At 34.7% G+C, this 26,757-nt stretch overlaps 4 protein-coding genes across 4 annotated transcripts; 2 read left to right on the top strand and 2 right to left on the bottom strand.

Annotated features, from left to right (window-relative positions):
- Positions 1 to 1,062: 1,062 nt before the first annotated feature.
- LOC129938775 (zinc finger protein ZFP2-like) lies at positions 1,063 to 3,014 on the bottom strand. The gene is made up of 3 exons (XM_056046515.1): positions 2,767 to 3,014; positions 1,710 to 2,702; positions 1,063 to 1,649 (listed from the first exon to the last, which is right to left on the bottom strand). Exons 1-3 carry the CDS (start codon positions 2,893 to 2,895, stop codon positions 1,275 to 1,277), a joined length of 1,497 nt encoding a protein of 498 aa, XP_055902490.1. The 5' UTR covers positions 2,896 to 3,014; the 3' UTR covers positions 1,063 to 1,274.
- A 2,890-nt stretch (positions 3,015 to 5,904) lies between these two features.
- On the bottom strand, positions 5,905 to 6,700 carry LOC129938730 (60S ribosomal protein L21). The gene is made up of 2 exons (XM_056046450.1): positions 6,558 to 6,700; positions 5,905 to 6,482 (listed from the first exon to the last, which is right to left on the bottom strand). The coding sequence occupies exon 2, from the start codon at positions 6,465 to 6,467 to the stop codon at positions 5,988 to 5,990; it is 480 nt and encodes a 159-aa protein (XP_055902425.1). The 5' UTR covers positions 6,468 to 6,482; positions 6,558 to 6,700; the 3' UTR covers positions 5,905 to 5,987.
- A 996-nt stretch (positions 6,701 to 7,696) lies between these two features.
- On the top strand, positions 7,697 to 25,102 carry LOC129947841 (uncharacterized). The gene is made up of 16 exons (XM_056058576.1): positions 7,697 to 8,055; positions 8,124 to 9,041; positions 9,114 to 9,466; positions 9,529 to 9,794; positions 14,581 to 14,677; positions 14,757 to 15,195; positions 15,251 to 15,398; positions 15,466 to 15,668; positions 18,549 to 18,707; positions 18,773 to 19,549; positions 19,612 to 19,964; positions 20,024 to 20,065; positions 22,894 to 23,062; positions 23,139 to 24,110; positions 24,172 to 24,524; positions 24,595 to 25,102. The coding sequence occupies exons 1-16, from the start codon at positions 7,921 to 7,923 to the stop codon at positions 24,848 to 24,850; spliced, it is 5,640 nt and encodes a 1,879-aa protein (XP_055914551.1). The 5' UTR covers positions 7,697 to 7,920; the 3' UTR covers positions 24,851 to 25,102.
- Positions 15,037 to 16,101, top strand: LOC129942483 (putative nuclease HARBI1). The gene is made up of 3 exons (XM_056051458.1): positions 15,037 to 15,195; positions 15,251 to 15,398; positions 15,466 to 16,101. Exons 1-3 carry the CDS (start codon positions 15,049 to 15,051, stop codon positions 15,846 to 15,848), a joined length of 678 nt encoding a protein of 225 aa, XP_055907433.1. The 5' UTR covers positions 15,037 to 15,048; the 3' UTR covers positions 15,849 to 16,101.
- Positions 25,103 to 26,757: the final 1,655 nt, after the last annotated feature.

A 26,757-nucleotide genomic window follows, 5' to 3' on the forward strand; every position in this document is an offset into this window, starting at 1 on the left:
AACCTGCCCAATGCCAAATAGAGACTGATTTATGATGCAATACCTTCTATCTTCAAAATACGGAATAATACCCTCCCAAAATGTTTGTCTGATGGGATATTGAAAGTCTCTGAAGTTCAGCGGTTTAATTTGACAGAAACAATGCCTTTCTGTGACCGGAAATGTTTTTACTCAGCCGTACGCAAAACACTATTTTTTATTAAAAGTGAAACCGAAATTATAAAAATAAAATTAAATGCCGCAACAGCCCGTTGAGTACTGAACCTAGTGACTAACAACTCTCAGCCATTCCCTTGGGCGAGTAATGTTGTCCGGGGATTATAGAGCCCAATCCTGACGTTAAGACGAAGCATGATACACATAGTCCAAAAAGTCTCCGTACAACAGGTTTCTCTTAGTTGATTCTGAGATAAAATATTTATTATAAGAATAGAAACAAGTATTTTGAAAATCACAATCAAATTTTTTTAAATTTATTAAAAAAGATGTTATCACTTGGTTTTTTACATTTTTGCTAGTACTTTTTTTCAAAAAAAAAATCAAATTTTTGGCTGCTGTACGAATACCTTTAGGACTAGGCGTAAAATCTTTTTCGTTCACTATCTTATGCTTCAAGACAAACTTTATTTAAGGAACGGAACTAAAAACATTTTAAATAAAAAAGTGATCTTTCGTAACAACGTTAAATGGAGAGGAACAGAAAAATATGGGTCCTATTCTTATACAAAAATGCTTCAAATTATAATTATAATTTGCTGAAGTAGTGATTTTAAACTAAAGAACGATTCCCGACAGTACCCAAGAATGTGTTCCTTGAGAAAAACTAAAAACAAGCAACTTAAAACTGAAAGCAATTTCAAGTTCTCCCTAGGGATCTAAAACCATTAAGCGATAAAAGGTCACTGAACCTCTTCTTTCTTTCAACGCTTCAATCGTCACTGACCTCTTCTTCCTCTCAACGCTTCATTTATATTTATGCAATTCACAAAGTTTGTAATTTTTCGACTTTATTGCGCCAGCACGTCATGACCTGAATTTGATTTAAACCACCTTTTTTAATAATTCAATTAATTCCATTTATTTTATTAGTCTTTTGCTGTTGACACAAGGTACATTGATAACTACAATCCATATTAATTCTTAATACAAAAAACACCGTTTAATTCAATCAAACTTTAACAAACTTCTGATTCTGATTCGGTTCGGATAGATAGCATATTCTATCCGTGTTTTCTAAAATCTCTAAATCGTCTTCAAAACGATTTCATTCGATTCTATCCTTGAACAGTAACCCCATCTTCTCGCAACTGCTGAATTTTTGGCAAAACAGCTGGAATCACTTTCAAGCCAGCTGCTTCCATTTCGGCAAGTTCCTTTTTGTGCACCCGTCTCATGTGAATTCTCTTATTCGATCCATCGGCAAATGTTCGTTCACAGAAATTACACGAGTACGGCCTGATGCCACTATGGACGATCAAGTGTTTCTTCAAGGCCGTAACTCGCTTATAGGCATTGCCACACATATGGCATTTGTGGGGTTTTTCATCCGAATGATTTACCATATGCAGTCGGAGGCCACGTAGTGTCGTGGAAGGCTTATGGCAAATTTCACAGACGTAGGGTGTTTCGGTGTGGGTATCCAGATGAACCTTAAAAAAAAGAAGTCTTTCTTAAAGGTGTATTTTATTACTAAATCTGATTGAACTCACAAACAAATTGGCTTTACTCTGGAACCTGCGATCGCATTTCATGCATTCGAAAGGGAACTCTCCGGTGTGTGTGATTTTGTGAGTTTTGAGACTGCTTATACCTTTGAACTGAGCTCCGCATTCCTCGCAGACGTATTTCTTTCCTACATCAACGTGAATCGATCGGATGTGAGCCTTCAGCGTCTGTTTGTTTATGTAGAACTTGCCGCAAATATCACACGAGACGTGTTTATTAAAATTCGGGTCATCATGGAGTTTTTGGTGGTGTTCCAAGGAGATTTTCTGCATAAACTTACGAGTGCAACGATTGCATGGATAGCTGGCTTCGATGAATACCTTGTGAGTTTTTCGCAAATGATGTCGGAGATATCGTTCTTTGGAGAATTTTTTTTGACAAATATTACACTCCTCGGGATTGTCTAGTGGGTTTTCGATGGTAAGTTCAACAGACTGTTGTTTAATGTCTTCACTCTTCATCCGTGATTCGAGATCTTGCTTTTCTTGGGAATACTTCCGAGTCTTTGACTTTTTCTTTGCCGAATTTTGTTTGGCAACTTTGATAAGTGGAATATTTTCATCATCCCAACTAAAACTATGGCGGCTTGTGTCTTCTTCCTGAGAGTTATCAGGACATACTGTGTCCTCGATTTTTTGTAACTGCTTTCGAGACGGTGTACTTGTTTTCGATGAATTTTCTACTGCAGCTTTGATTAAGGAACAAATTTCATCGTCCGCGTCGTCAGAACTAAAACTAAGACGGCTAGTTGCTTCCAGAGCTTCATTAAATGCCGCCGTACTTGGTTCTGATTTGATTGATTCTGTAGAATCTTTGCGTACTATTTGTGCAGTTGCTTTTTCTTTTTCCAGATTCAATTCCAAGTCGACAAGGAACATTTGAGTCTTCTCGGCTGTGTCACGAAATTTCAGAAAATCCAAAAGGAATGTATGGCATATTGCACAGATTTCTTTTGGAATAGTGTCCAGCTGGGTTATCTATAATTGAAGTTGAATTAATTGTAATTTAAAGTAAATTTTTTGTTGTGTTAAGTCTTCTAACCGAAATATTCAAAATGTTTTTAATAACTGCACTGAGGACAATATTGTCCTCGGTTTTCATGAAAATATCAAAGGAGCAAATACGCTCATCGCCGCACAACCGACAGAGATTTTGAAGTGTGTTATCCATTGATAAATTGAATGTTGTGGTTTTCTACATAAATGAACAATTGGTGGTTTTTAAATTTAAATTTTAATCTTCTCGGGACAGAAAATCTAGGATAACAAAAAATTCCATTTTTGTCAATAAACAAAAATGTGAAATGTCAGAATTTGATAATAGATGTCATGTGAAAATTTACGTTACGTAACGTGAAGAAGAAGTGGATACGTTCAGATTAGTATAGTCTTAAAAGCAAAACTTAAGGGTGTGTGGCAAGTGGTACCGTCCTGTTGAAACCGATTATCGCCCACATACATTTCCTCCAATTCGGACTACAAAACGTTAGTTATCATCTCACTATAGCCAACACCGTTAACAGTAGCTGCCTGGTCAGTCTTATTTTGGAAACACAGCTCGGGAGCTGAGTTGAAAGTGTTGAAACTTAAAAGAAAATAATGGATTTGTCATATAAATTGAACCACGAATTTCAATTTCACAATAATAGTCTTTTCACTCCAAATCCAAAACCGGGTTTTCGGCAAAAACTTTTTGAAAACTGCAAAATCGTGCACACGTTTTCATTTGACATTTGAATTATTTAACACTGGATGTCAAATTTTGTATTGATGACAAAATTTGTGAGTAAAAAGTTTTGTTCTTCTCAAATTATTTGTGAAAATTAAATGAAATCTAACCAATTCAAATTGATTTTAACGTAACACTAGAAGAAGAGTTTCAACTGAAGCTCTGGGGACGGGTGAAATGGGCTCACGACATGAACCAACAAGAACTACAAGCTTGCTTGGCTGCAGCTATCCTCATTGTTTACTTCAACCGGTCCGAACAATTCACTAAGGAGAAGCTAAATGTCTAGAAAATATATCATAGGATCAACAAACTGTTACAATAAAAATTAATTTTATTTCACAACAAATTCAATCCAAGATACTAAGTTATGACTATTACCTCTGTTGGCCAAATGTGCCTTTGCCATATAATGTGGCCATCCGAGCAACTAATAAGAAGGGTTGAGAAGATTCTGAACGATTTCGTGTAGGTCTTTATGGCCGGAACAGAAAAGGTCAATTCCTAGTCCATTGACCTATGAGCAAGTCTTCCTCGTCCTTGGTGAATTCCGGTTTCTCACTTAACAAAGAGAGTTTGAAACTCTGGAGGATCATAAAATAACCGCCAGTGCCAAAATAGTCACCGGGGCTGTTGTTCTCGAATGAAAAGCATATAACCCAATGTTTTAGTTAACTGCTGTCTTTGCATTTCAACCTGTTGTTGAAAAAAAAAAATAATATTTGATTCAGGACATGTTTTAAAAACATCCCATTATTTAAGTCATCAATTTCTCAAGCTATTTAAAAGCTTCTATTTTTATTTTGTAATTCAATTTGCGATTAATTTTTAATAATTGGCAGTTTGACACAGCAACAATTTCGATCTTAAATGATTCTTACAAATTCCAAAAATTCATAATAATGATGCGAACAATTTTGTTTATGTATAACAACAATAGTTAACATTTGTTCGAAAAAAGAACAGATCTAAGGGAAATTTTTCTTGACTAACTTTTCAGTCAACTTTCTAACAAAGTTACATTAATTGGAAGGTAATTTTTTTGACAGTAAGTTGTTTTAGTTCCAAGTCCCATAACCTGTCCATTTTTTAATAGATTTTAAATCTATTTTGATAGCTCAGCTATTTTTTAAAAAGTAAAAAGGCTTCTGAAAAAACACACTATAATATTTTTAATTGTCATCCATAAATTCTTCTGAGATCCACAAAAATACAGTTGAATTGAAAAATTATTTTTTCAAAAATCAAAATATAAACTTTATAATGAACTTTCACTTGTAAACATACCAAAAAAGCACAAGAACGTAAGTTTGTAATATAGCATAACGCATCGTAAAAAGAAATAAGACAAATGTCACCATTTATTCAAAACGTAACAGAAATAGAAACATTTAAATTTATTCTTTTTCATATAAAATAAATTACTTAAAAATAAAAATTAAACAATATCTGTCGATTGTACCTATGGCAAATGTGATAATCAATTCGAAAATATGCTCAATCACTAGGATTTCTACTGAAAAACACTTCTATTTCAAGGCTCGTATTGTAAGTTAAAATTCAAAATTTCCTATTACTTCTTTTTGTATTACTTTATATTTAAATCAGTTATAACACATGTACATAGATTAAATAAAATTCATGATTAGCATTCAAATTAAATTACATACCCATGTATATAACAAATGTTATAAAATAAAATAAAACAAGGGGCTTTCTTACTCCATTCCTGACAACATTACTCGCACACAGGAATGGTTGAGAGTTGTAAGTCACTAGGCCCTGGTTCACAACGGACTGTTGCGCTACCCCATTGATTTTCTTACTAGGAGAAGACTCTGTTGAAAATTAGGAAATATGGTTATTTGAAAAGAAGCAAAGCAATGATTTTCATTGTGACTCTCAAAATGAACCAAGTAAGAAACCGTTGAGGACATTATGTACCTATGTTTAGGACTAAATTCATTAAATTTAATTAATACAATTTGTATTGATTGAGATTTTTAAGTCATTCTAGTCGTATGATAAAAGAATTTTCAGAACTAGTCAGATTTTCTTAGAGCCAAGAAATGAAGCATCTGAACGTTTTTGGACCTTTGTGGTCCAATGCAATTCGGAGGAGTTGCATTTTAAATTTATTACAAAATTGGTTTCCAACATTTCCACCCTTTCAATCAATCCCTAATTGAACTCTACTTACTATAATAGACATTCCCCATTTTTACTTCAATTCAACCCAACAACCTTCCTATCAAAGAAAAACACTGACTAGGATTTGAAGTATGTAGCGAGTATTATAACCGTGTATTCGTGTTTAAGCTTTAGTTGAGCTTCCTGCTTGCTCAAAACAAGAATGATTCCTTTCACAGGTTAGAACTGCAATGCATACAAATCCACTGTAAAGAAAAAGACTTCCCTTTGAGATCCCAATCACAATAAACGCAACATAAATTTTTGTTTTTTAAATAAAAAAAAGTATTTTATTACTTTACAACACCCCTCTCTTCATATCATCATCACACACAACATCCATCTTAAGCAATGAATTCATATGGAATTGGAGCCAAAGCAATTGGCTCTTCCAATTTCTTGACGAAGTGAGACTTCTTTGGTGGAGTTGGTTGACGTTTCAAGTTCACCCACACTTTCTTCTCCTTGGCGTCCTTCAATAGACGTTCGTTTTCCTTGACACGGCGCAAGAAATCCTCACGGCACTTTGAGTGATGGACATGTTCAATACGAACATTGATCCTCTTGGGAATGATGCGTCCACGGACACGTTTGTTTACAATAACACCAACAGCATGGGGTGTCACATTGTAGACACGTCCAGTTTTGCCGTGGTAAGCCTTGTAGGGCATACCCTTTTGGACGGCTCCATGTCCCTTGATGTCGACGATGTCGCCATTTTTGAAGACACGCATGTAGGTGGACAGTGGGATGACACCGTGCTTGCGGAAGGGACGGGAGAACATGTCCCTGGTTCCGCGACGATAACCTTTAGAGTTGGTCATTTTGATTTAGTATCCCTAATTGATGAAAGATACAAGAAAACAATTCAAATTAGAATATTTTTGTGATTTTTAAAATTTATTTGAACTAACCTTTTACGAAATGACGTGCACGCGGTAACGAAGTTGGGAAAAAAGAAAGATGGACGATCGAGTGTTGCCATCCAAAAATGTAGATTCTATCAATTTGTTCAGAATTTCGATGTTTAAATTCGAATATCAGGGATGGTTGTGGAGAGCGTTCAGAAAAATTATTTGTTTCTAGATATGCAATACGAAATGTAAAAATAATAACCAAAATACTAGACAAGTTTATAAAAATGTTAATTGAATTTTGATTAGTTAAAGTATTTCAATTATTAATTTTGCATTCGTTCCAATTAAAAAAAATAGTGGTGATCTAAAGGATATAAGTAACTCAAAATTAAAATTGTACTAATTCAACAAGACTAAACTTTTCATTAACACAAGAAATAGTTGAGAATACGTTAAAATAGTTTTTTCTTGTTTTTTTGTTGAATTTTGTATTATATTTAAATTTGTTTCTTTCTTAAAATTGATTCAATAGTTATATAATTCCAGCTATAAATTCCAAGAAATGTTGATGATGCTAGGCTCGTTAAACTTAGTATTACCATGTAATTTTAATTACCTGTTAATAAATAATAATATTGAATCTTTTGATGGGCCTATTTTGGCATTTAATCATTTCTATCACTTTCACTTGATAGTTAAAATGAAATTTACAAGTTTTGACCAGAAATTTAAAAATTCGACAAGAGTGAGGTGAGATGACTAAACTTCTAAATACAAAAGGCGGTTTAAGAATTTTATTGATAATTATAAAAAAAAATGAACATTTAACTAAATTTGAAACATTTAAGAAAATGTAAAAATCTTATAAAAAATGAAAATAAAGATAGAACTGAAACGACAGATACTCAAATATCAAAACTCTGAAAAAATGTTGTTCAAATATAACAAATAATTGACTAATTTCACAAAAAAATAAGAAAATCGTATTTCTTTTGAAAAATTTAAATTCAAGCAAAGCTTGGCATTTGACCTTTTCTTAAAAAGTTTTGAATAGATTACAATCTTTTATCTGGCAGTACTGCTTGTTCTATGATCGAAACTGTACTGTAATAGATTTTATTTCGAAAAATCTTAAAAATTTTCATACATCTCAGCTAAAAGAAACAATTCAAACTGCAACCAACTTCACGTCATCTCCGAACAAGGGGTAGTGAAAAATGGAAAATGAACATTGAAAAGTAAGAAATAAAAATAAAGAAGAATACAAATATCAAAAATTTGCTTTTTTTTTCAAAAACATTCGAGGAAAATAAAAATACACGCAAATTTAATAACAAGTTGAAAGTCATTTGTTTGTTTACTTGGATTTTTAAAGTCACCTATTTCTGGTGTAAATAAATAAAGCAAATAAGCACTTAAAATGGTTCATAATTGGAAAAGCTGGTGTCGCCTGTGTGCTGCAGAAGACCCCACAAAAATGCACACAAATATTACCCTGAAATCCGAACTTGAAACCACATTTTTGGATGCCATAAGCAAACACCTTTCAATCGACGTAAGTCATCCCACAATGGGCCTCATTTGGCGTGAGTAAATTGTTATCTTATTTTGTTATATTTAAAGATACAAATCAATGATTGGCCTCAGAGCATCTGCACTCAATGCCATGAATATGTTACTGGTCTTATTAGCTTTGCCCGTAAAGCTTCGAGAGTTCAAACAATGTTTGCCGAGCTCATGGGCAGCAACGTCGAACTTCTTGATTCAGAGCAATTGAGAGCGAAATATGAACTAGGAGATGATGTCAAATTGGATATACCAGATCCAGATCCTAATTCAACACCATGCGTTGGAGAGTTCGAGTTCATCGATGAGAAGATGGTAAATGTTCCACAAATTAAGACCGAAGAAGTTGAGGAAGATGCAGGTGATGGTGAAGACGACAACGATAACGAGAGTAACGCCTCGGACGGAGACTGGCAACCTGACCGCGATGATGGCTCTTCCAATGATGAAGATGACGATGGAAACACCACCAAAGTGACGACAAAAAGTGAGAATGACGACGATGACCAGGAAAATGAAGACAAAAAAGAAGCCAAGAGACGAGGAAGACCTAAGAAAAAGGCTCAACAATATAATTGTTCCACATGCAACATGGAATTGCCATCGTATGCAAAGTACTCACGTCACATGCTCAAATTGCATGAAATCACCGTCGAGCCATTGGCATTTGTTTGTCAGAAATGCAACAAATCCTTTGCGACGGAGAAACTATGCCAAAAACACGAACTCACTCATGAGTCGCCTCATCAAAAAGTCACTACTTGTCCAATTTGTAATCAGGGATTCAAAAAAAATAAACTCACACGTCACATAAGAGAAGAACATGCCGGAGCAAAGCCATTTGCGTGCGAAGATTGTGGCAAGTCTTACACAACATTTGGCAACCTCAAAGAGCACAGATTGGCACACTCCGAGGAAAGACCTTTCAAATGTCGCTATTGTGGGAAGGGATTCAAAAACAATGCACGATTAAGGGTAAGTTTTGAAAAAAGTTTGTTGTTCTACATATTGAATCATCCTCTTCCATTTCTCTCTGTCTCTGTTTAGACTCATGAGGACACCCACAACGACACAAATTACATATGTACCTGCTGCGGATTGCAGTTAAACACCCGACGAACCCTAAACATGCACATGTTGGTCCATTCAGAAGAGAAGCAGCACAAGTGTGACATCTGTGGGAAGGCGTACAAACGAGCCAAAAACCTTAAGATTCACCTCATCATGCATGCGGGGCTAAAGTCCTACATGTGCTCCTTCTGCGACAAGACTTTCACCTGCAATGCAAATTGTCGAATTCACATGAAGAAGATCCATCCAGTTGAATTGGCATCATTGGAGGCATCTGGAGCAAAGATTTCAAATGCAAAGATTCCCAAAATGAAAGAACTACGTGAAGCGTAAGCGTAATTTATTTGTTTACATATCTTATTTATATTAATTTTCGGTTTTTCTTTTAAAGAATATCCAAAAAGGTATTGTGCCAAGACTCAAGAGGATCTATGGAATTAGATTCAACGAGTAGTATGCCGGCAATGGGTGGAGATTTTAAACAGCTTGTAGGTGATAATCAAGCATCGGTAGCGACAGCAGCAGCAACGGGAATGTTAATGACGACGACAGCCACGGCGACCCCAACACCGACGCAAAACAACGAACAGCCCACAACTCAACATCCAAGTCAATATTTTTTCCTAAATAGGATGAACTTTAACCAACTTAATGCCAGCTAAAGTATTCTTCATTCATACGACACAAACAAATTTGACTGCTCTTAAAAATGTAAGTTTATGTTGTGTGTAAAAGTCCACCGTGGTTAATTCGGGAACCAAATTGTTAATAGTGGCTTGAAATATGCTATAAGTACATTTCAAGCCATTTTAAAGTATTCCAAAGTCGATTAATGTTATGATCGTTGCGTCGGGTTATTTATTTTATTGTTTATTTGAATTTCTTAAAAGAATCGGGATTGTTTGTATTGCGATTTTTACAAATTTAAAAACGGCTTTTATTTCTTCTAACGATAATAAATGGAAGAATAAAGATTTGAAAGTCTACAACGGCCTAGTCGCTCATAAAGCATCGGTTCCCAGCGATCATCGAAATCAAACATCATTGATCGCAATTAATAGAAAAATTAGAGACTTTTCCGAAACGCGTGTTCTTCTTTTCTCCTGTCTTTTTGTCTTATGTTTTATCAGCTGATATTGTTATAGTCGCTCTAGGTGTTGTGTCTCTACACCCTTCATTTATGTGCTGAAGAGTATGTAAAGTAATGTAGGTTTGAAAGTCAGACGACATAAGGGACTTGAAGCTAAGAAAGTTTCTAAAAGTCTGATTGGCCAACTGCCAATACAAATTACCTTCTAATTAAAGCACTTCTTTATTGGAAGGTTGACTAGAAAGATAGTCAATACAAATTTCCTGACTATCAAGTCGTGTCTACTTACGTCAAAATGTCAGCAGATCATGGTTTTCCATTCAGCTGATACCTGAACTGCTTAACTCTGTGATTTGTTTATAAAGTCTTCTGAGTAATTTAGTTTAAAATTGGAAACGAAGTAAGGTTTTTTTTTAACAATAAAACAACTTCTGATAAACTTGTTACCTGTGTAAGGAGTTCTTTTGGTAGGATAAAGAGAAAGATTGTCAAGTTAAGTTCGAAATCGAAAATACGCTTTGTTTTGTTTAAGCTCTCAAGTAAAACCAAAGAATGTTTTGAAAACATAAATTCGTGTTTGTTCTTTTTATTCTGATTATATTTTTTTTTAATTTTCCCTTTATTTCTTTTTAAGAAAACAATAAAAATGTTATGCCCACAAATGAAATCGGATATTAAATGTTGAACAAAATAAAAATAATGAAACTAAAAAAAGGTCAAATTTAATGGAAAGTTAGTAGATTTAGATTAGATTAGATTTAATTTAAACATATATTTTTAACAATAATTTGATTAATACAATCAATATGATGCATGGTATTGCCAACTGCCTACTTGACAACTAAAAGTATAGCTTTATATAAATTAAAAAACTTTAACTTTGTGACATCCATTTCCTGTAGAAGACTTGTGTCTTCTTATTTCTCTAAATATCGCACATCGTTCAACAAAATGAAAAACAGCCTCGCGCTCCTTCAAGTTGCACATGTTACATAAAATCGGTAAGTCATCTCGGTGAGGAATGTAGTTCAGAATAAGGAGTTTTCGTCTTCGCCGGAACATGAACGAAATTAGGTCGATGATATATTTGTCGTGAAAGTAGTTTCTTTTCCGGAGACTGAGTCTAGTCTACTGTGAATCATGCGGTGCAGTGAGCATTTGGTTTGCTCCGTGTATTGTGTTCTTGAGGCTTCATCCAAACGAGCTATTAGGCGATATAAAGTTGGCTTCCAAGAGGCAAGGTTACTATAGTTTAGGTCAACATCCACCTGCTCGGCTAGTTCTATCTAGTCTTTAAACCATCCACTTCGGGATTGGATTGTTTAAAGAACAGCTTTCTTTGGGGAACGATAACTTGGCATATCCCGAACTTTGAGCATGTAATCGGCCTGCAGCTTGAGAGTATTTATAAATAAAGGCGATAAACCCGTTTCCAGCATAATCATGTAGTTTGGCGTACTCGAAGGAAAGTGGAAAATCGTTTTATGTAAAATCTGAGCAGTTTTTTCACTTGCTCATATTTCCGAAAAGCTGATTTGGGATGGTTCCTTCCTCAAAGATCTGGTTGAATACTGCTGTTAGAGATACAACAAGAGTATCTGTACCATATCTGTAGAATTCTGGGGTATACCATCTGAGCCCGCAGCCTTTCGATCCTTTTGGTTGTTTATCGATATAAACACTTCTTCCTTTGAAATTGGAGCATCTAAGATATTATTTTTGAAGTCAGGTTTGCCATACTGATTCAAAAACTTATTTGGCGTATCTGAGTTTAAAAATTGCTAAAAATATGCTTGCAGTCTATTTGAATTAAGGTCCGGGCTAATAGCAAATTTTGTTCCATTAATCCTTTCCTATCTTTTACGCCAATCAATCATAAAAACAGCCGTGTGTTTTGGGTCGTTGACTTCATAGAATTAATATTCATCTACTTGTATTGACACATAATTCCTTCGACAACAACAAGATTTCCAGTCGTCGACATATATCCCCATACCATATGGGAGCCTCCTCCATGTTTTACAGTAGGCTGCAAGTTGTTTTCCTTGAGCTCTTCATTCGGTTTTCACATATGTTTGTCCATTTAATCGAAATAAATTAAATTTACTCTCGTCAGGGAACAAAACTCGACTCCAGAATGAAAAATCTTTCTTTAAGTAGCGCCTTATGAAAATTACTTTTTCGCAGCTTTACTCTCACGGTTCCAGGTTAAGGTCTTTTCTTAACTTTATCCGCCAGCTTTAGAGCACTTATTTGGGTTTGTTGGATTGGTTTACTATCCAACGTTCATCGTCTGCAGTAATCTTCTAGGTCTTCTTAAAATCAGAAAAGATGCGTATACTGTGTATACAGTTTTCAGTTTCTTTAATGCGTAGGACTGTCATGCCATGCTTGTGAAGGGATTTAACGCAGACCCAGGTACTGTCTCTTGTCTGTTTCGGCATAAAAATTATAGGTCCTTTCCATGGTTGAGAGTTATTAGTCACTAGGCCCTAATGGACTGTTGCAATAACTATTTTATTTTTATTCTGATTAAAATGTAAACTCTGGTTTGATGCGCAAATTCACCATTTCTAAACCTTGATCAAATTTATTTTGTCATTGAAAATAAAAACATATGTATTTGTACAATTTTGTTCAAAGGAATTAAAACTTTAGGTTGGATTGAGTCAACCACTTTAGTGACACAAAGTACAAAGTATGCCACCACAGAAAAGAACTAATGTAATTTTGAGTCGAAAAACTTAGATGAATAGTGATTTTGTTGCCTTTGTAAGATGTTGGTATAATTTCTTCAAACATTTGTAATTGTTTTTTGTTTGTTAATTGTTAATGACAAGGTATACATAAGTTCCGATATGATGTAAGTAAATATAATATTCGATCGCATAACTTCCCGACATTTAATTTATTAAATGCACATACAAATCACATGGAAACTGTTTTAATATATTTTAATTCGTATGTAGTAAATTTATTTCGAAACAAAAAATTATGTATAAATCAATGCAAATATTAAGTAAAATGTAAGATTATTTAGCAATAAGGTATTATATTAAGATATAAATAAACTTTAGCATAAATGTCTTGATTAATGTGTAACATAACTGAGAAAAACCAAAACTTAAATGTAATAAAAATCAATTTAAGTTTTTTTTTTTTGATGAGAGAATTTTTGTCTGGAAATGTTTATACGCCAACTTTATAAATATCATACTTACAAAAAAGTTTATTATTATATTTTTTTTAACGAATAATAACTTACACATCATTGATCTACTAGATATGCACTTCTAGTAGCCAACTTCGCGTTTATGTCATCTATTCCTTAACGCTGATAGCCCTTTTGTAGGTTCAACGGAAAAAATGAAAAAATTTAGAACTTGATTTTTAAAATTTGTCAAACTTATTTTTGAAAATGAATTATAAGTTTTTTCTGCCAAACCTACAAGGAGCAAGCATACGATGTGGAATCACTTTTAAGGGGATTTTGTATAAAAATTAGTATCGGCTGGCAGTCCATATCTTGTATGTCAATGCTACTCAGTACTCAATAATGTTGTACTACTAGTCACACTAAGAAACTTACACAAAAGTTAACTACAGCTGCCGTCTGTCCAGATTTCATCTAAGTGCTATAACATGTGTAAGTGGAAGATAAATAATGCATTCTCTTGCAATAAAAGAAAAGCAAGTTGTACAAAGTGAGAGAAATTTAAAACTGACCCAACTATTAAGTTCGAATGAGCATTTGATTTTAATGAATTTTATAACAGTCGTTTTTTTTATTTTTTGCATGTAATAGAAAAAGAATAACGTTTCTGGCATAAGGAGTGAGCCATCTTTAGTCCATAATCATGCTTATTTTGAGATTCGAACGAAACGTTGATTCGAGTGACTAGATTTATTCGTTCGAATGAATTTTGTTAATTTTGAGATTCGAATGAAAAATATTCATTGCAGAAAATGAACCGAAATGAACAGTATTTTGGAGATCAGCTGTTCTAAATGATTTGACATTTTGATTTGATTTAGTGTGACCACACTACATTTTTATTTTCGAAGAGACTTATTTTTAATTCAGAGTTTGTCACAGATTAACAGTTTCTGAATTGAAAAATAAAGTAAAGTTAATAAAGTGATAAAGGAAAACATTCAAGACATGAAATTAAACATTTTTTCAACTAACGTAACCATTTTGGTTTTAATTTTCATGTTGTGTTTATACCGTTTAATATGTTATGTATAATCGTCACACATGGTCACACTTTCAATTGAAATGAAAACAATCAAAGTTTATAAACTTCAAATCGATGTAGTTTTTCTTATTTTCGAGAAAGTAAACAATGGCAGTAGTTTTGTTGCTTAATTCTAATGGCGAAGAACGAGATCATGTTCTTAGAAGAAGGATTATGGACGCATCAAATCCGTTTGAGTTGGACGATTTAAAGTAAGTACCTATAAAATTGATGTGAAATTTTTCTATTGCAAAAATAAATCCTTTTGACTAAATTGATTTTGTTTTGTAGATTTGTAAGGAACTTTCGCCTCAATAAACGGGCATTTAAATATGTCTTGGATGAGCTTTCCATCGAGATACAGGGGGGAACTTCTTTGTCCATACCGCCCATTTTAATGCTAGCTTCAACCTTGCGCTTTTTTGCCGAAGGAGGCTACCAATTTGGAGTCGGAAAAGATGCTACACTTAAGATGTCCCAATCATCGGTATCCAAGTGCATAAAAATTGTTTTAAATAAACTGGAAGTCAAACTTGGCACAAAATGGATTAACTTTAAATTAAATCACGAGGAAAAGGAAGAAATGAGACTACATTTCTTCGAAAAATTTGGCTTTCCGGGAGTAATAGGATGCGTTGATGGAACGCACATTGCCATCAAATCTCCTGCATTGGAACTGAGACACTTATTTTACAATAGAAAAGGATTCCACAGTTTGAACGTTATGATAGTAAGTAAGATATTTTTCTTATAAGTTTGTGGAATACAATTTTTCATCTTGATAGATCTGTGACCATAAAATGAGAATAAGGTTTGTGGATGCCACTCACCCTGGTGCAACGCATGATGCCTTAGCTTGGAAGGTATCTGCAGCGCGCTCACATCTACTGCAACAATATACCGGAACAGAACTAAGAAACAACTGGCTCTTAGGTAAGGAAGCATCAAAATTGTATATGTAAATACTTTTTATAGATATATTTCACATTTAATTATATAGGTGACGCAGGGTATCCACTAGAACCTTGGTTAATGACACCATTCCGATCTCCGGTTCCAGGAAGCATTGAAAGCAAGTATAATATTCAGCTTTCCAAGGCACGAAACATCAACGAACGGACAATTGGCTTGCTGAAAAATAGATTCAGATGCTGTCTTAAGGCCAGACAGTTGCATTATTCTGCAGAGAAAGCTGCTCAAATCGTAAATGTCTGCGCAGCCTTGCACAACATTTGCATTTTTTTTAAAGTTCAAGATTGCGAAAATATTGATGTTGAAGATCGCAACGAAAGCCTTTTAATGGATTTTGATGCTGATGAGAATGAGAATACACATTTAAACGAAGCTCAAAACGCTCGTGACAGAATCGCTGCATTGTTTTAATCAATTATCCAGCATTTTTGTAACAGACAATTTTAAATTTATTTTAAGTTTTTATTTAATTTAAAAAACAAACAAAAAAAAACATTACTAAAACAAAACATTCTTTCATAAAACAATAAATTAAATTAAATCACTAATAACAGCCATTGTAGGTACTTCTTCATTTTGTGTGATTTTCAAAAAAAAAAACTATGCATCGACGAGTTTTTCGGTGAGTTTTTCAAGTTCCATCTCTATGAGTTTTTTCTTCAACTCTAATTTCTGCAGCAATTATGTTTTCCAGGGCGAGATTGTGTCGACGATTTTCTTCGTATATTTGTTTTTGTCTGTCTTCGGTCCTCTGCAGATTTCTATTTATACGATGGAACTCGTATTTCATGTCGTCCAGCTTAGAACACAAATCAGCAAAAAACTTTTCAAAGACCTCGTTTTGCTTTTGAAGCAGTTGAACCGGAGTGTCGTTCTTTGTTCGTTGAGATCGCTGTTTCTCCACCAAATGTTCTTCATCTTCATTAATGGAGGTCATTGAAATGTTATTGTTTGATGTTGATGCCGTTTCTGCCACATCAGGCTCCTCAATACGAGTTTGATTTACTCCAAATACCTTGGCCTTGATTCCACTCACAGACTGGCTTAGCGAGGTAATTCTAACTATAGCTTCTTCAAATTCTGATAATGGAATTAAATTATTATCGTTGAAACCGGACTGTTTCCTTTTTGTTTCGTTTTCAACTAATTTTTTTTTAGTTTTATTTTTGAAATCAGCCCAGACCTGGAACACGAACATTTTGTATCTTTTACTTCACTTATTTTATTTACAAACCTTTTTCCATGTAGCACCGTCTTTAGATGGAGGCCCATGGCTATTGAGCTTCACGGCAGCATCTCTCCAAAACCGGTCAACGTCTATACGGTTTACAGAAAAACCCTTCGCTACCTCCGGATTCTCCTCCATCAACCTTATCAGGATTTCTTTTTGTTCCCTATTTGTCCAATTGGAATGTGACTGTGCCCTTTATGAAATAACAAAAAAAAATCGTCAATATAACCAATTTCGTTTAATTATCGTATAAAAATTGTTAAAACTTACATCTTTCTTCAGCTATTCACCAGAAAATATCTGAACGACACAAAAATGACATTTGTTTCGAATCACTCGAAAGTCAAAGTTTACTTAGTTTTTTTAAAAAAATGAACTTTCGATTGAATCAGCAAACTTTCGAATCGATCGAATCTCAAAATAAAATCTTCTCGAATTCGAATAACTTTCGATCGAAAACGAATCTCAAAATAAGGGTGAATATAAATAAAAATTATATAACCAATAGAACAAGAGCCTAACCAACTATGAAGAAAATAGCCCTTAAGGGCCGGTTATAGCTATCAGTAAAATGTTTGTTTTTAGTTTTTGAACATGTTTCAGATTTATTTGTAGCATAAGATTGATGCAAAAAGATGAATCTCATATTCAAGTATTTTTTTCAAGAAGAAACAATGCATTTAAAGTTTTCTTTAATTTATAGATCCATTTTAATTTTTTTTAATGATGAAATTCCTTTTTACTGAACAGCTGACTGCCAAAAGCAAACAAAATTCTATTTCGTTTTACTGTTGGTGTTCCAATTTTTTACTGTTCCGATCACATTATTAAAAATTTTACTGATGAAAGCAACAGTAAACAAATTGTCTGAGGCGCGAAGTTCGATGTTATGATCGAAGGAAAACAAAGTTTAATGATTGCTATAAACGCTCATCAGTAAAAAATTTCATATTCCTCCTGTTTCAAATTTTAGTGATAGCTATAACCGGCCCCTAATCTGATGGGCCAGTTCTTTGTCCTTCATATCTCTAGCTGATAGGGAATAGAAGTTTTCCTTTGTCTCTAAGGCGCCAGTTATAGCTATAATTGGTTTTCATCATAGAAAACAAAAATTGTAATTTTGTTGACAGGTCGTTTATAGCCATCATTAAAAATGTCAGTCATTGATAAAAATTTCCTGATTGAAAACCACCGAAAAATGTTTAGTGACAAAAATCTGTCATTGGAATTGTGTGAAATTAGAATATAAATCAGTGGTCGATTCGTTTCACTTTTGAACATATAAGTGCAAAAAAGACAAACGGAAAACATTCGACTAAGAGAAAAAGAAAATTAGGAATGCAAACATATGGTTAAAAAGTTCGAGATAATTTTGACTTAGAGAGAGTCTTCTGTATTTCAAATTGTAATTTAAAAAAAATATAATTTAGTGGTTCTGAGCTCGGGTGCCAGTTATTTATTAAAATAAAACTAGAAAACTTCAAATGTGCTCGACCAATTTCTTTAAGATGTCGTTTTTTTGTTCTAGTTTTTGGAGTTTTCGTTTCTTCTATTTAGCTGGAAACATTTATGCACCGATTATTGATATTTTTTTTTATCGACATTAAAAACAATGTAGTCGCTCCTTAAATGGGACTTTCGTTTCATAGTTTTAAAAACACATCGCTTCCCTTACCATCAACATTAACAACACGTTACACAAATAAAAAACCATCTGTTCCCTTCTTGACGTGAGAAAATGACATTTAAATATCAAAACAAGAAAAGCAAAAGGCAGTGAAAGAAATTTGTGTATACAAAATTAGAAAACAAACAACAAACTTAAAACATTGCATATTATTATAGAAAAAAACTTTTCTAAAAGTAATTAAAAATAACGTACTGGCAGCTGCAGCAAACCCAATATGGTCACTAGTTGGAAAAGCTGGTGCCGTCTCTGCGCCGGAGAAGATCCTATTAATACCCATATCAACATTCAATTACAAAATAAACTTGAATCCGCATGTTTGGATGCAATAAGAAAACACTTTTCAATAGATGTAAGTCTTCATAATGTAAATAAGTCTTCTTCTCCGACTAAGTCATTATTTTTTGTATTTTTAAGATAAATCTTAGCGATTGGCCTCAGAGCATCTGCACTCGGTGTCATGAATATGTTGAAGACTTCATTAGCTTCTCCCAAAAAACGTCAAGAGTTCAAACAATGTTTGCTGAAATATTGGCCCATAACGACGAAGTTGATTTGGAGAAATTGAGAGTAAAATACGAACTTGCCGATGTTAAACTGGATATCCCAGATCCGACTCACAACATTGGAGGTTTCGAGTTCATTGGTGAAGAGATGGTAAATGTTCATCATATTAAAACGGAAGAAATTGAACAAGACACCAATTGGCAACCTCAGCAAACTGATGACTCCTCCAATTTCGACGACGAAGACGATGATGATGATGATGAAAGTTACAAGGTAGTGACAAAATACGAGAAGGAACAGAACGACGAGAAAGGAGAAGAAAATCAAACAAATGAAAAACGAAGAAGGCTCAAAAAGACCTACACTTGTTCCGTATGCCAAAAGCAATTAAGTTCGCATTCAAAGTGCATGCATCACATGCTGAAAGTGCATAAGGTAACCGCAGACCCACCACTAACCCATAAAATCACTCCTTGTCCATATTGTGATCAGGAATTCAGGAAAAATAAACTAGGAAGTCACATTCGAGAAGCTCATGTCGGAGCGAAACCATTTGTGTGTGAAGATTGTGGCAAGGCTTACACAACACTCGGTAATCTCAAGACGCACAAATTAAGTCACTCAGAGGAAAGGCCTTTTAAGTGTCGGTACTGTGAGAAAGGCTTCAAAAATCAACCACGATTAAAGGTAAGTTTTGAAGTTTGGCTTTTTTCTTAAATCGCCTTCATCGGCGCAGTCTCGCTACTTAGGCCCACGAGGATACTCACCAGGACACCAATTACATCTGCACATCGTGTGGATTGCAGTTAAACACCCGAACCACCCTAAAGATGCATATGCTGGTCCATTCCGACCAAAAACGGCACAAATGTGATTTCTGCGGAAACGAGTACAAACGTGCAAAAGCCTTAAAGAATCATCTTATTCTGCATACTGGATTGAAGCCCTATACGTGTAATTTCTGTGATAGGACCTTTGCTAACGCTTCGAACTGTCGGAGTCATAAGAAAAAATCACACCCGGCTGAATTGGCAGCAATGGAGGCAGCTGGAACGAAAATTTTCAATTCTAATGTTCCCAAATTGGAAGAACTACGAGCTGCGTAAGTTTTAACAGCAAATTATTTTAACCAAATATTTGAAAAATTTTAATTCGTTTTAGAATTTCCAATAAATCAGGTTTAATTCAAGAGCCTGTAATGAGGTAAATGGATGAAAATTAAATGATAGAATTCCAAATTTAGGATGGAGGCTGATAGAAAAGGTAGGGACTCGTGAAGAAGACATGGTGTTAAAGCAGTGTAAAGGCAGCATGTTTATGTATATTAAAACAGTACTTAGGTGACCCAGTATATAGAAGTAAATGATAAGATAAAATCGTACACTTACAAATATTGTCTTAATTCAAAGAATAAGCATATTAATCATTTTCAACAACAGTAAATTACCAACTGCCAAAATCGGCAGAAAACAAAATAGACTGAGATACTGCATGGAAATCAACGTTCCGACCCTAAAAAACCTTTGAATCCACCTCAACTAGACAGCGCACAAGGGGAATACCGTAGATCTAGAGGCGTAAACAAGTAGATTGGAGACATCTGGCTAGGAGTTAGAAACGTCTCATTGGAGAAGTCAATACCACCAACGAAGTAAAAGAACCAAGAAACTATATTATAAGTGTGTTTTTAAGGTCTTAACTGGTCTAGAAGATGGCATAAAGCAAAATATGTAGCTCACAGTGGACATTCGGCTAAGTTCGGTAAAGAATAGATAGTATACCCCCCTTGCCATTATCCATAAATCTCAATATTCTCGGTATGTGTATCACCAACCACCTTTTGTGGAACGATCACATACGCGATGTCGCCAAAAATGCCGCAAGATGTTTGGGTTTTCTAAGGCGATGCAAGAAGTTTTTCTTCCCCTCTGATCTGGCTGTTATTTACAAGACCTATATACGTCCAAAGCTTGAGTATAACTCCCATATCTGGGCTGGTGCTCCTGCAACTTACTTAAGCCTATTGGATAGTATTGAATGTAGAGTATTTAGATTGATTGGTGATATTACCATCATAAGATCATTTACGTCACTTGAACATCGTCGAAATGTTTCTTGTCTCACCCTCTTTTACCGTTATTTTAATGGTTTATGCTCTAGAGAAATAGCCAGCTGCATTGCTCCCCTTAAACAGTTCAACCGTAATACTCGCGCTTCTAGGAATGCTCATCAATATACCCTCGAGCCCAACTTCGGTCGTACTGTCAAGTACAGAGATTCGTTCTTTAGCCGTACTATGCGAATGTGGAATGCCTTGCCACACTCTGTCTTTCCCAGCTATTACAATATTCAGGAATTCAAAACCAATGTGCACTGACACCTCCTTTCAACCCCTCTCTCCCCTTCCTAGTGCTCAAACTGTGTCTACATAATAAGGGTAGTTATCCCTTTGAGTGTGCGCTTATTATAAAAAAAAAAGATAAAGTTTTGCACCAGTTGTAATGCATAAAACGTTTAAAATCTTATTATCATTTGCTAAAATTCTGCATTGGTTAACAGAAACGAACAATAATAAGACCACGACAAGGATATTCTGATGTATTTAAGTAGTATCATCCTTGGTTCCAAAGCCAACATATTTGGAAAAAGAGATGTTGAATCATTTGAACGTCGAAATTCACCCATCTCAATTTTGCTCGAACTTTCAATTCGCTTTCTTAATAAAGGCCGTAAGCTCCATTGATAAAGCCAATTTGTTTCTAGTACGGTTTGCTTTTAATTGGACGCTTCGAAAGAGTGCCACGAGTTCGCCTGTTCTGGGACGTTCAATATTGGATGGTTTCAAGTCTAAAATTCATAAAATAAATGCTGGTGTTCCCACGGGGCTCTCTTCCTCAAATATTCATAAATGATCTCTTGTCTGCCACTTCTGATTAGCTGACGACAGTACCCTCTACTTTTTATATTCGTTTCTAGATTCACATCCTTGTCCTTCGGATGTAGAACTTTAACGGCATGGAATGTTAAGCTCATTTAGTTTCGATCTCGATAGCAGTGTCCAATGAGGAATAAAGTACAATTTAATGCTTCAAAAATCCAATGCGGTCTCCTGTCGGTCAAGCCTAACTCAACCGAGATGCAACTATCCATGAGTGGCACTTGCATCTAGGAAACTAATCAACTTTCTCGGGATGTGTCATAGTCAGCTCTTATGGAATGATGCATATTCGATATTGCTAAAAAAGCTGTTATAATATATAATATTTGCACTTCCAGGAATGTTCATCAGTTTACCCTTAGGCTTGAATTCGGAGGTACTGTTAAGTATAGAGATTACAGAACTCTGTTTTCCCTCCCATTTTAATATTAAAATTTTTAAGACTAATCTACTCTTAAATCCTGGCCTATTTTCCTAACTTTCTTACTGTGTTTAAACGTAAACATGTTAAGGGTACTAATAACCCACTTCAAATTCAAAATTTGGAACCAATAAAGCATCTAGCAATGGTTACTTATTTTCTTTTTGCCAATCCACGCACATAATGAAAATTTATACAGCGGATAAAACGGATTTGTTAAATAGATTTTGAGACTAATTTGTGCAAATGAAATAAATCTTAAAAATAAACAAGGTGTCAAAAAAAAGCAGAATGAATGAAATCGGAAAACAAATAATTGTTCACTTAAGAAACTCACATTCTAAAACAGTGGATCTGGCATTTCCGTTGTACTCTGGTTTTCTTGCCAGTCAGCCAAACAAGTGAATACAATCAAACCGCCGCCAACTTCACACCCTTAATTATCAAATTTGACATTTTAATACCAAAACAGGGGGTAGTGAAAATTTTGTATGAAAAACAAAACAAAATTAAAAGAAAACACTTCAAAATATTAGAAAACAAAAGTTTTCTAAAAAGAATTGAATCACGCACATATGTATTATTATAAAAACATATGCAAGAAACTTCAATCCGTGTCATATTGGTGTTGCACATTTTTGGATGGAATTTTGCACCTGGCGAGCAACAATAAACACTTAAATCAAATTATCCAAATCCAGGAAGAATGGTCACTAATTGGAAAAGTTGGTGCCGTCTTTGTGCCCGCGAAGACTCTGCCAATACCCATATCAACATTCAACTACAAAATGAACTTGAATCCGCCTATTTGGATGCAATAGGCAAATACTTTTCAATCGATGTAAGGTGTTGTTTTGTGTGGTTACTTCTTTTCATAAAGCAATGAATTGTTAATTATGATATTTGTCCGTTTTTAGATTACCCTTGACGATTGGCCTCAAACTATCTGCACTCGATGTCATCAATTTGTAACGAATTTTATAAACTTTGTTCATAGAACATCTAAAGTGCAAGCCATGTTTTCCGAGCTCTTGAGCAATCTTGAGGAACTTGATGTGGAACAGTTGAAAGCTCAATATGAACTTCATGAACTTGGTGATGTTGAATTGGAGCTAAAGCTTTTCTCTGGTAGTCCAACACAAGACAATTTTGATCCGAAGGCGAACATCGGAGCGGAAGTTTCCTCAGAACATATGATCGACCTCGAAGAGCTCGAGTACATCGACGAAGAAATGCTTAATCCTCCTGAAATTAAGTCTGAACATCTAGAGGATGAAGATGAAGAAGAAGAAGCTGAGGAGGTGTATGATGAGGAATGGCATGGTCAACTTGAACTCGATCACGAAGATGACTCGGACAAAAGCATCAACATGACAACAAAATGTGAGAGCCAAGAAGAACATGAAGATGAGGACGAAGACAACAAAGCAAAACCAAAGATTAAAAAACGAGGGAGACCCCGAAGAAAACAAGAGACTTTTTCGTGTTCCGAATGCTCAAAGCCATTCTACCCGTACACAAAGTACGCCCACCACATGCAGGAAGAACATGCAGTCACAGTCGACCCAATGCCATATTCGTGTGCGAAATGTAACAAAGCCTTTTCCACTAAAAAATCATATCACAGCCATGAACTCACGCACCTGCCTCACGAACAGAAACTCAAAATTCCCTGTCCGTATTGTGAGAAGAAATTCACAAAAATGGACGTCGTACAAGGTCATATTCGGGCAGTTCATTTCGGTGAAAAACCATTTATCTGTGAGGAATGTGGCAAGGGTTGCAAAACATTCGGAGCCCTCAAAGAGCACAAATTAACACACACCGAGGAAACTCCTTTCAAATGCCGCTACTGTGAGAAAAGCTTTAAAAATAAGTCACGATTAAAGGTAAGGTTTCTTAAATTTGATTATTATCTTCCTCTCTTATTAATTGTAATCTTTTTATTAGACTCACGAAGACACTCACAATGAGACAAATTACATCTGCACTTCGTGTGGATTACAGTTAAATACCCGGCGCACGCTAAAGATGCACATGCTTGTCCACTCCGATCAAAAACGGCACAAATGTGATTTCTGTGGAAACGAGTACAAACGTGCAAAAGCCTTAAAGAATCACCTTATCTTGCATACAGGATTGAAGCCCTACACCTGTAATTTCTGTGACAAGACTTTTGCCAATGGTTCGAACTGTCGGAGTCATAAGAAAAAGGCTCATCCAGTTGAATTGGCAGCGATGGAAGCAACTGGAACAAAAATTATCAACCCGAACATTCCCAAACTGGAACAACTGCGAGCAGTGTAGGTTTTATAGAAAACATTATTTTAAATATTTCTTTTTAGTTAATATAATTTTGTTTGGTCCTTTTAGAACGTCCAATAAATCAGCTATAATTCAAGAGCCAATTAGTTCCATAGTTCAACTCGGCAAAGAATTTGGATCCACAATTAGTATTGTTACTATGCCCGATGATATGGAATCATTGAGGGACGATAGTCAGACAACGACAACGACAATGCCAACGACGACGCTTAAGGAAGAACAAACAATCAATCAACAGCATCAAAATTCAAGCTTAGATTATGAACACAACTCCATGGGTTATGGGCAACTTGAAGCAAGCTAGAAATATGGCTTCTTGTTACCTATTATTGAAGGTTTTTCAAGGAAATCACAGAATATGTACATAATTCCAGATTGCTGCTTTCGACGGAGAGCCCCTTACTCAGTTGAAATTTGATGACATGTTTTTGCCTGTTCGTTGAGTTTTGATATGGAATCTTTCACAAATGATTGTATTTGTTTTGACTTTAAGATAAAACAATTAGTGTGTAGTATCTAAAGTTCAAATGAAAATAAATGAATTTTTATCCGTGTACTTATTCTTTAATGATTGCTCAATTTATTAAACATAAAGGTTTGCTATTGAAACATTGCTCAATGATTGAGCAAACATTTGACGAAGCTTTAATTTTGTCCTGCAATATTTTTCTCTCGCACGCATGTATTTGCACAATATTTTTCATTTCAGTGTTTTGAGGGAGCAGTTTGTCAATTTAATTTACTGAATATTTGGAATCAAAGACGCTATTCAATTTTATTTCCCAAAAAACATCTAATCCATACAAACTGATTTCAATAAACAATTTATCCCCCCCACATTTCTCGTAAGACTAATCCTGGCTTCAGTTGATTTTACTAAATTCTCTCAAATGCGATCATATTCAATGAGCAGGTGCCTGTTCTACATCTACTGGTCCTTTCCTGCAATGTTCGTTTCCACTCACAAATCCACATAAAAAACCCCGACGTCAGTCGGCAATTTTCTTGAAAAAATCTCTGAAAAGTACCAGGCGATCATGCTCGACGAGTAGGTATCTATTTTTACTTTGTTTTGATTTTCGTAGGCGGGAATGTTTATCCACACGCACACTCTTTGTTGTACCAATACCAAGATATTATATTGACATTGCAGATGTCAGAATGAGTCAGAAGGACAAATCACAAAAAGAGTAGTGATGGGTAAAATGGTTGGAAAAGTAACGATTAGTTTGATGAAAAAATAGCGAGCATTTCTATTTTAAACATCGATTAGCCATAGGGGCCGGTTATAGCTATGAGTAAAATGTTTGTTTTACATTTTTGGGCGTTTTTAGTTTTATTTTCAGCAAAAGATAAATGTAATGAGATGAATTCGATTGTCAAGTATTTGTTTTTTCAAAAAGAAACAATATATTTTAAGTTAAATAGAATTCGTAAATACATTTAAATTTAATATTGGAATTTGAATTTTTCTGAATAGCTGTCTGGAAAAATGGCAATTAAATTCCATTTCGTTTCGCTAATGGCGTACCACTTTTTTACTGTTTAAATTATTGATGAAATCAATAGCAAAAAAAGTGTGCAAAGCTTTTGGTTATTCAATACGTCTAATATAATGACGTACATTTACTTATTGCTAAAAACGCTCTTCATTCACACATTTCGGGATTAAATGATATGTCAAAATAAAACTGCTCGTTTCTTTGTCAATGATGATAGTTGTTTTAAATATTGGTCTCTCTTTCTTACCTTAGGACGTGATAGAGGCAGCTATCGGCAAAACGAATAATACTTTATTCGACGATTGTATTTATTTTACGCGATTTGACATGTCTCTGAATATAAACGGGTGTTCACATTTTCAATTCTATTTGACAAATGCGGTAATTGGAGTATGAAAACGTGAAAGTTCCATCCAATGGATTTTTAAATTTTCTGGACGGATAAAAATATATTTACATTTTGCTGGTTTGACAAGCATTTTTGAGAATGCGAAGCCTGAAGCACATTGTTTGAAAGGAACATTTCAAAGGGGCCAACGTTTGAAAGCATTTTTGAAATGTTTTACTTTTTTCTCTAGACTTGCAAAATGAGAATCTTAATCTTAGTAGGTTATCATCGGTCAAAATTCAAGTGGAAACTGATATTTGCAGCATGTTGTACGAATGTATCTAACAATCATGTTGGAGAATTAAAACCCTTCAACATTTA

Source organism: Eupeodes corollae, chromosome 1 (assembly GCF_945859685.1).
Source record: "Eupeodes corollae chromosome 1, idEupCoro1.1, whole genome shotgun sequence".
Taxonomy (NCBI): domain Eukaryota; kingdom Metazoa; phylum Arthropoda; class Insecta; order Diptera; family Syrphidae; genus Eupeodes; species Eupeodes corollae.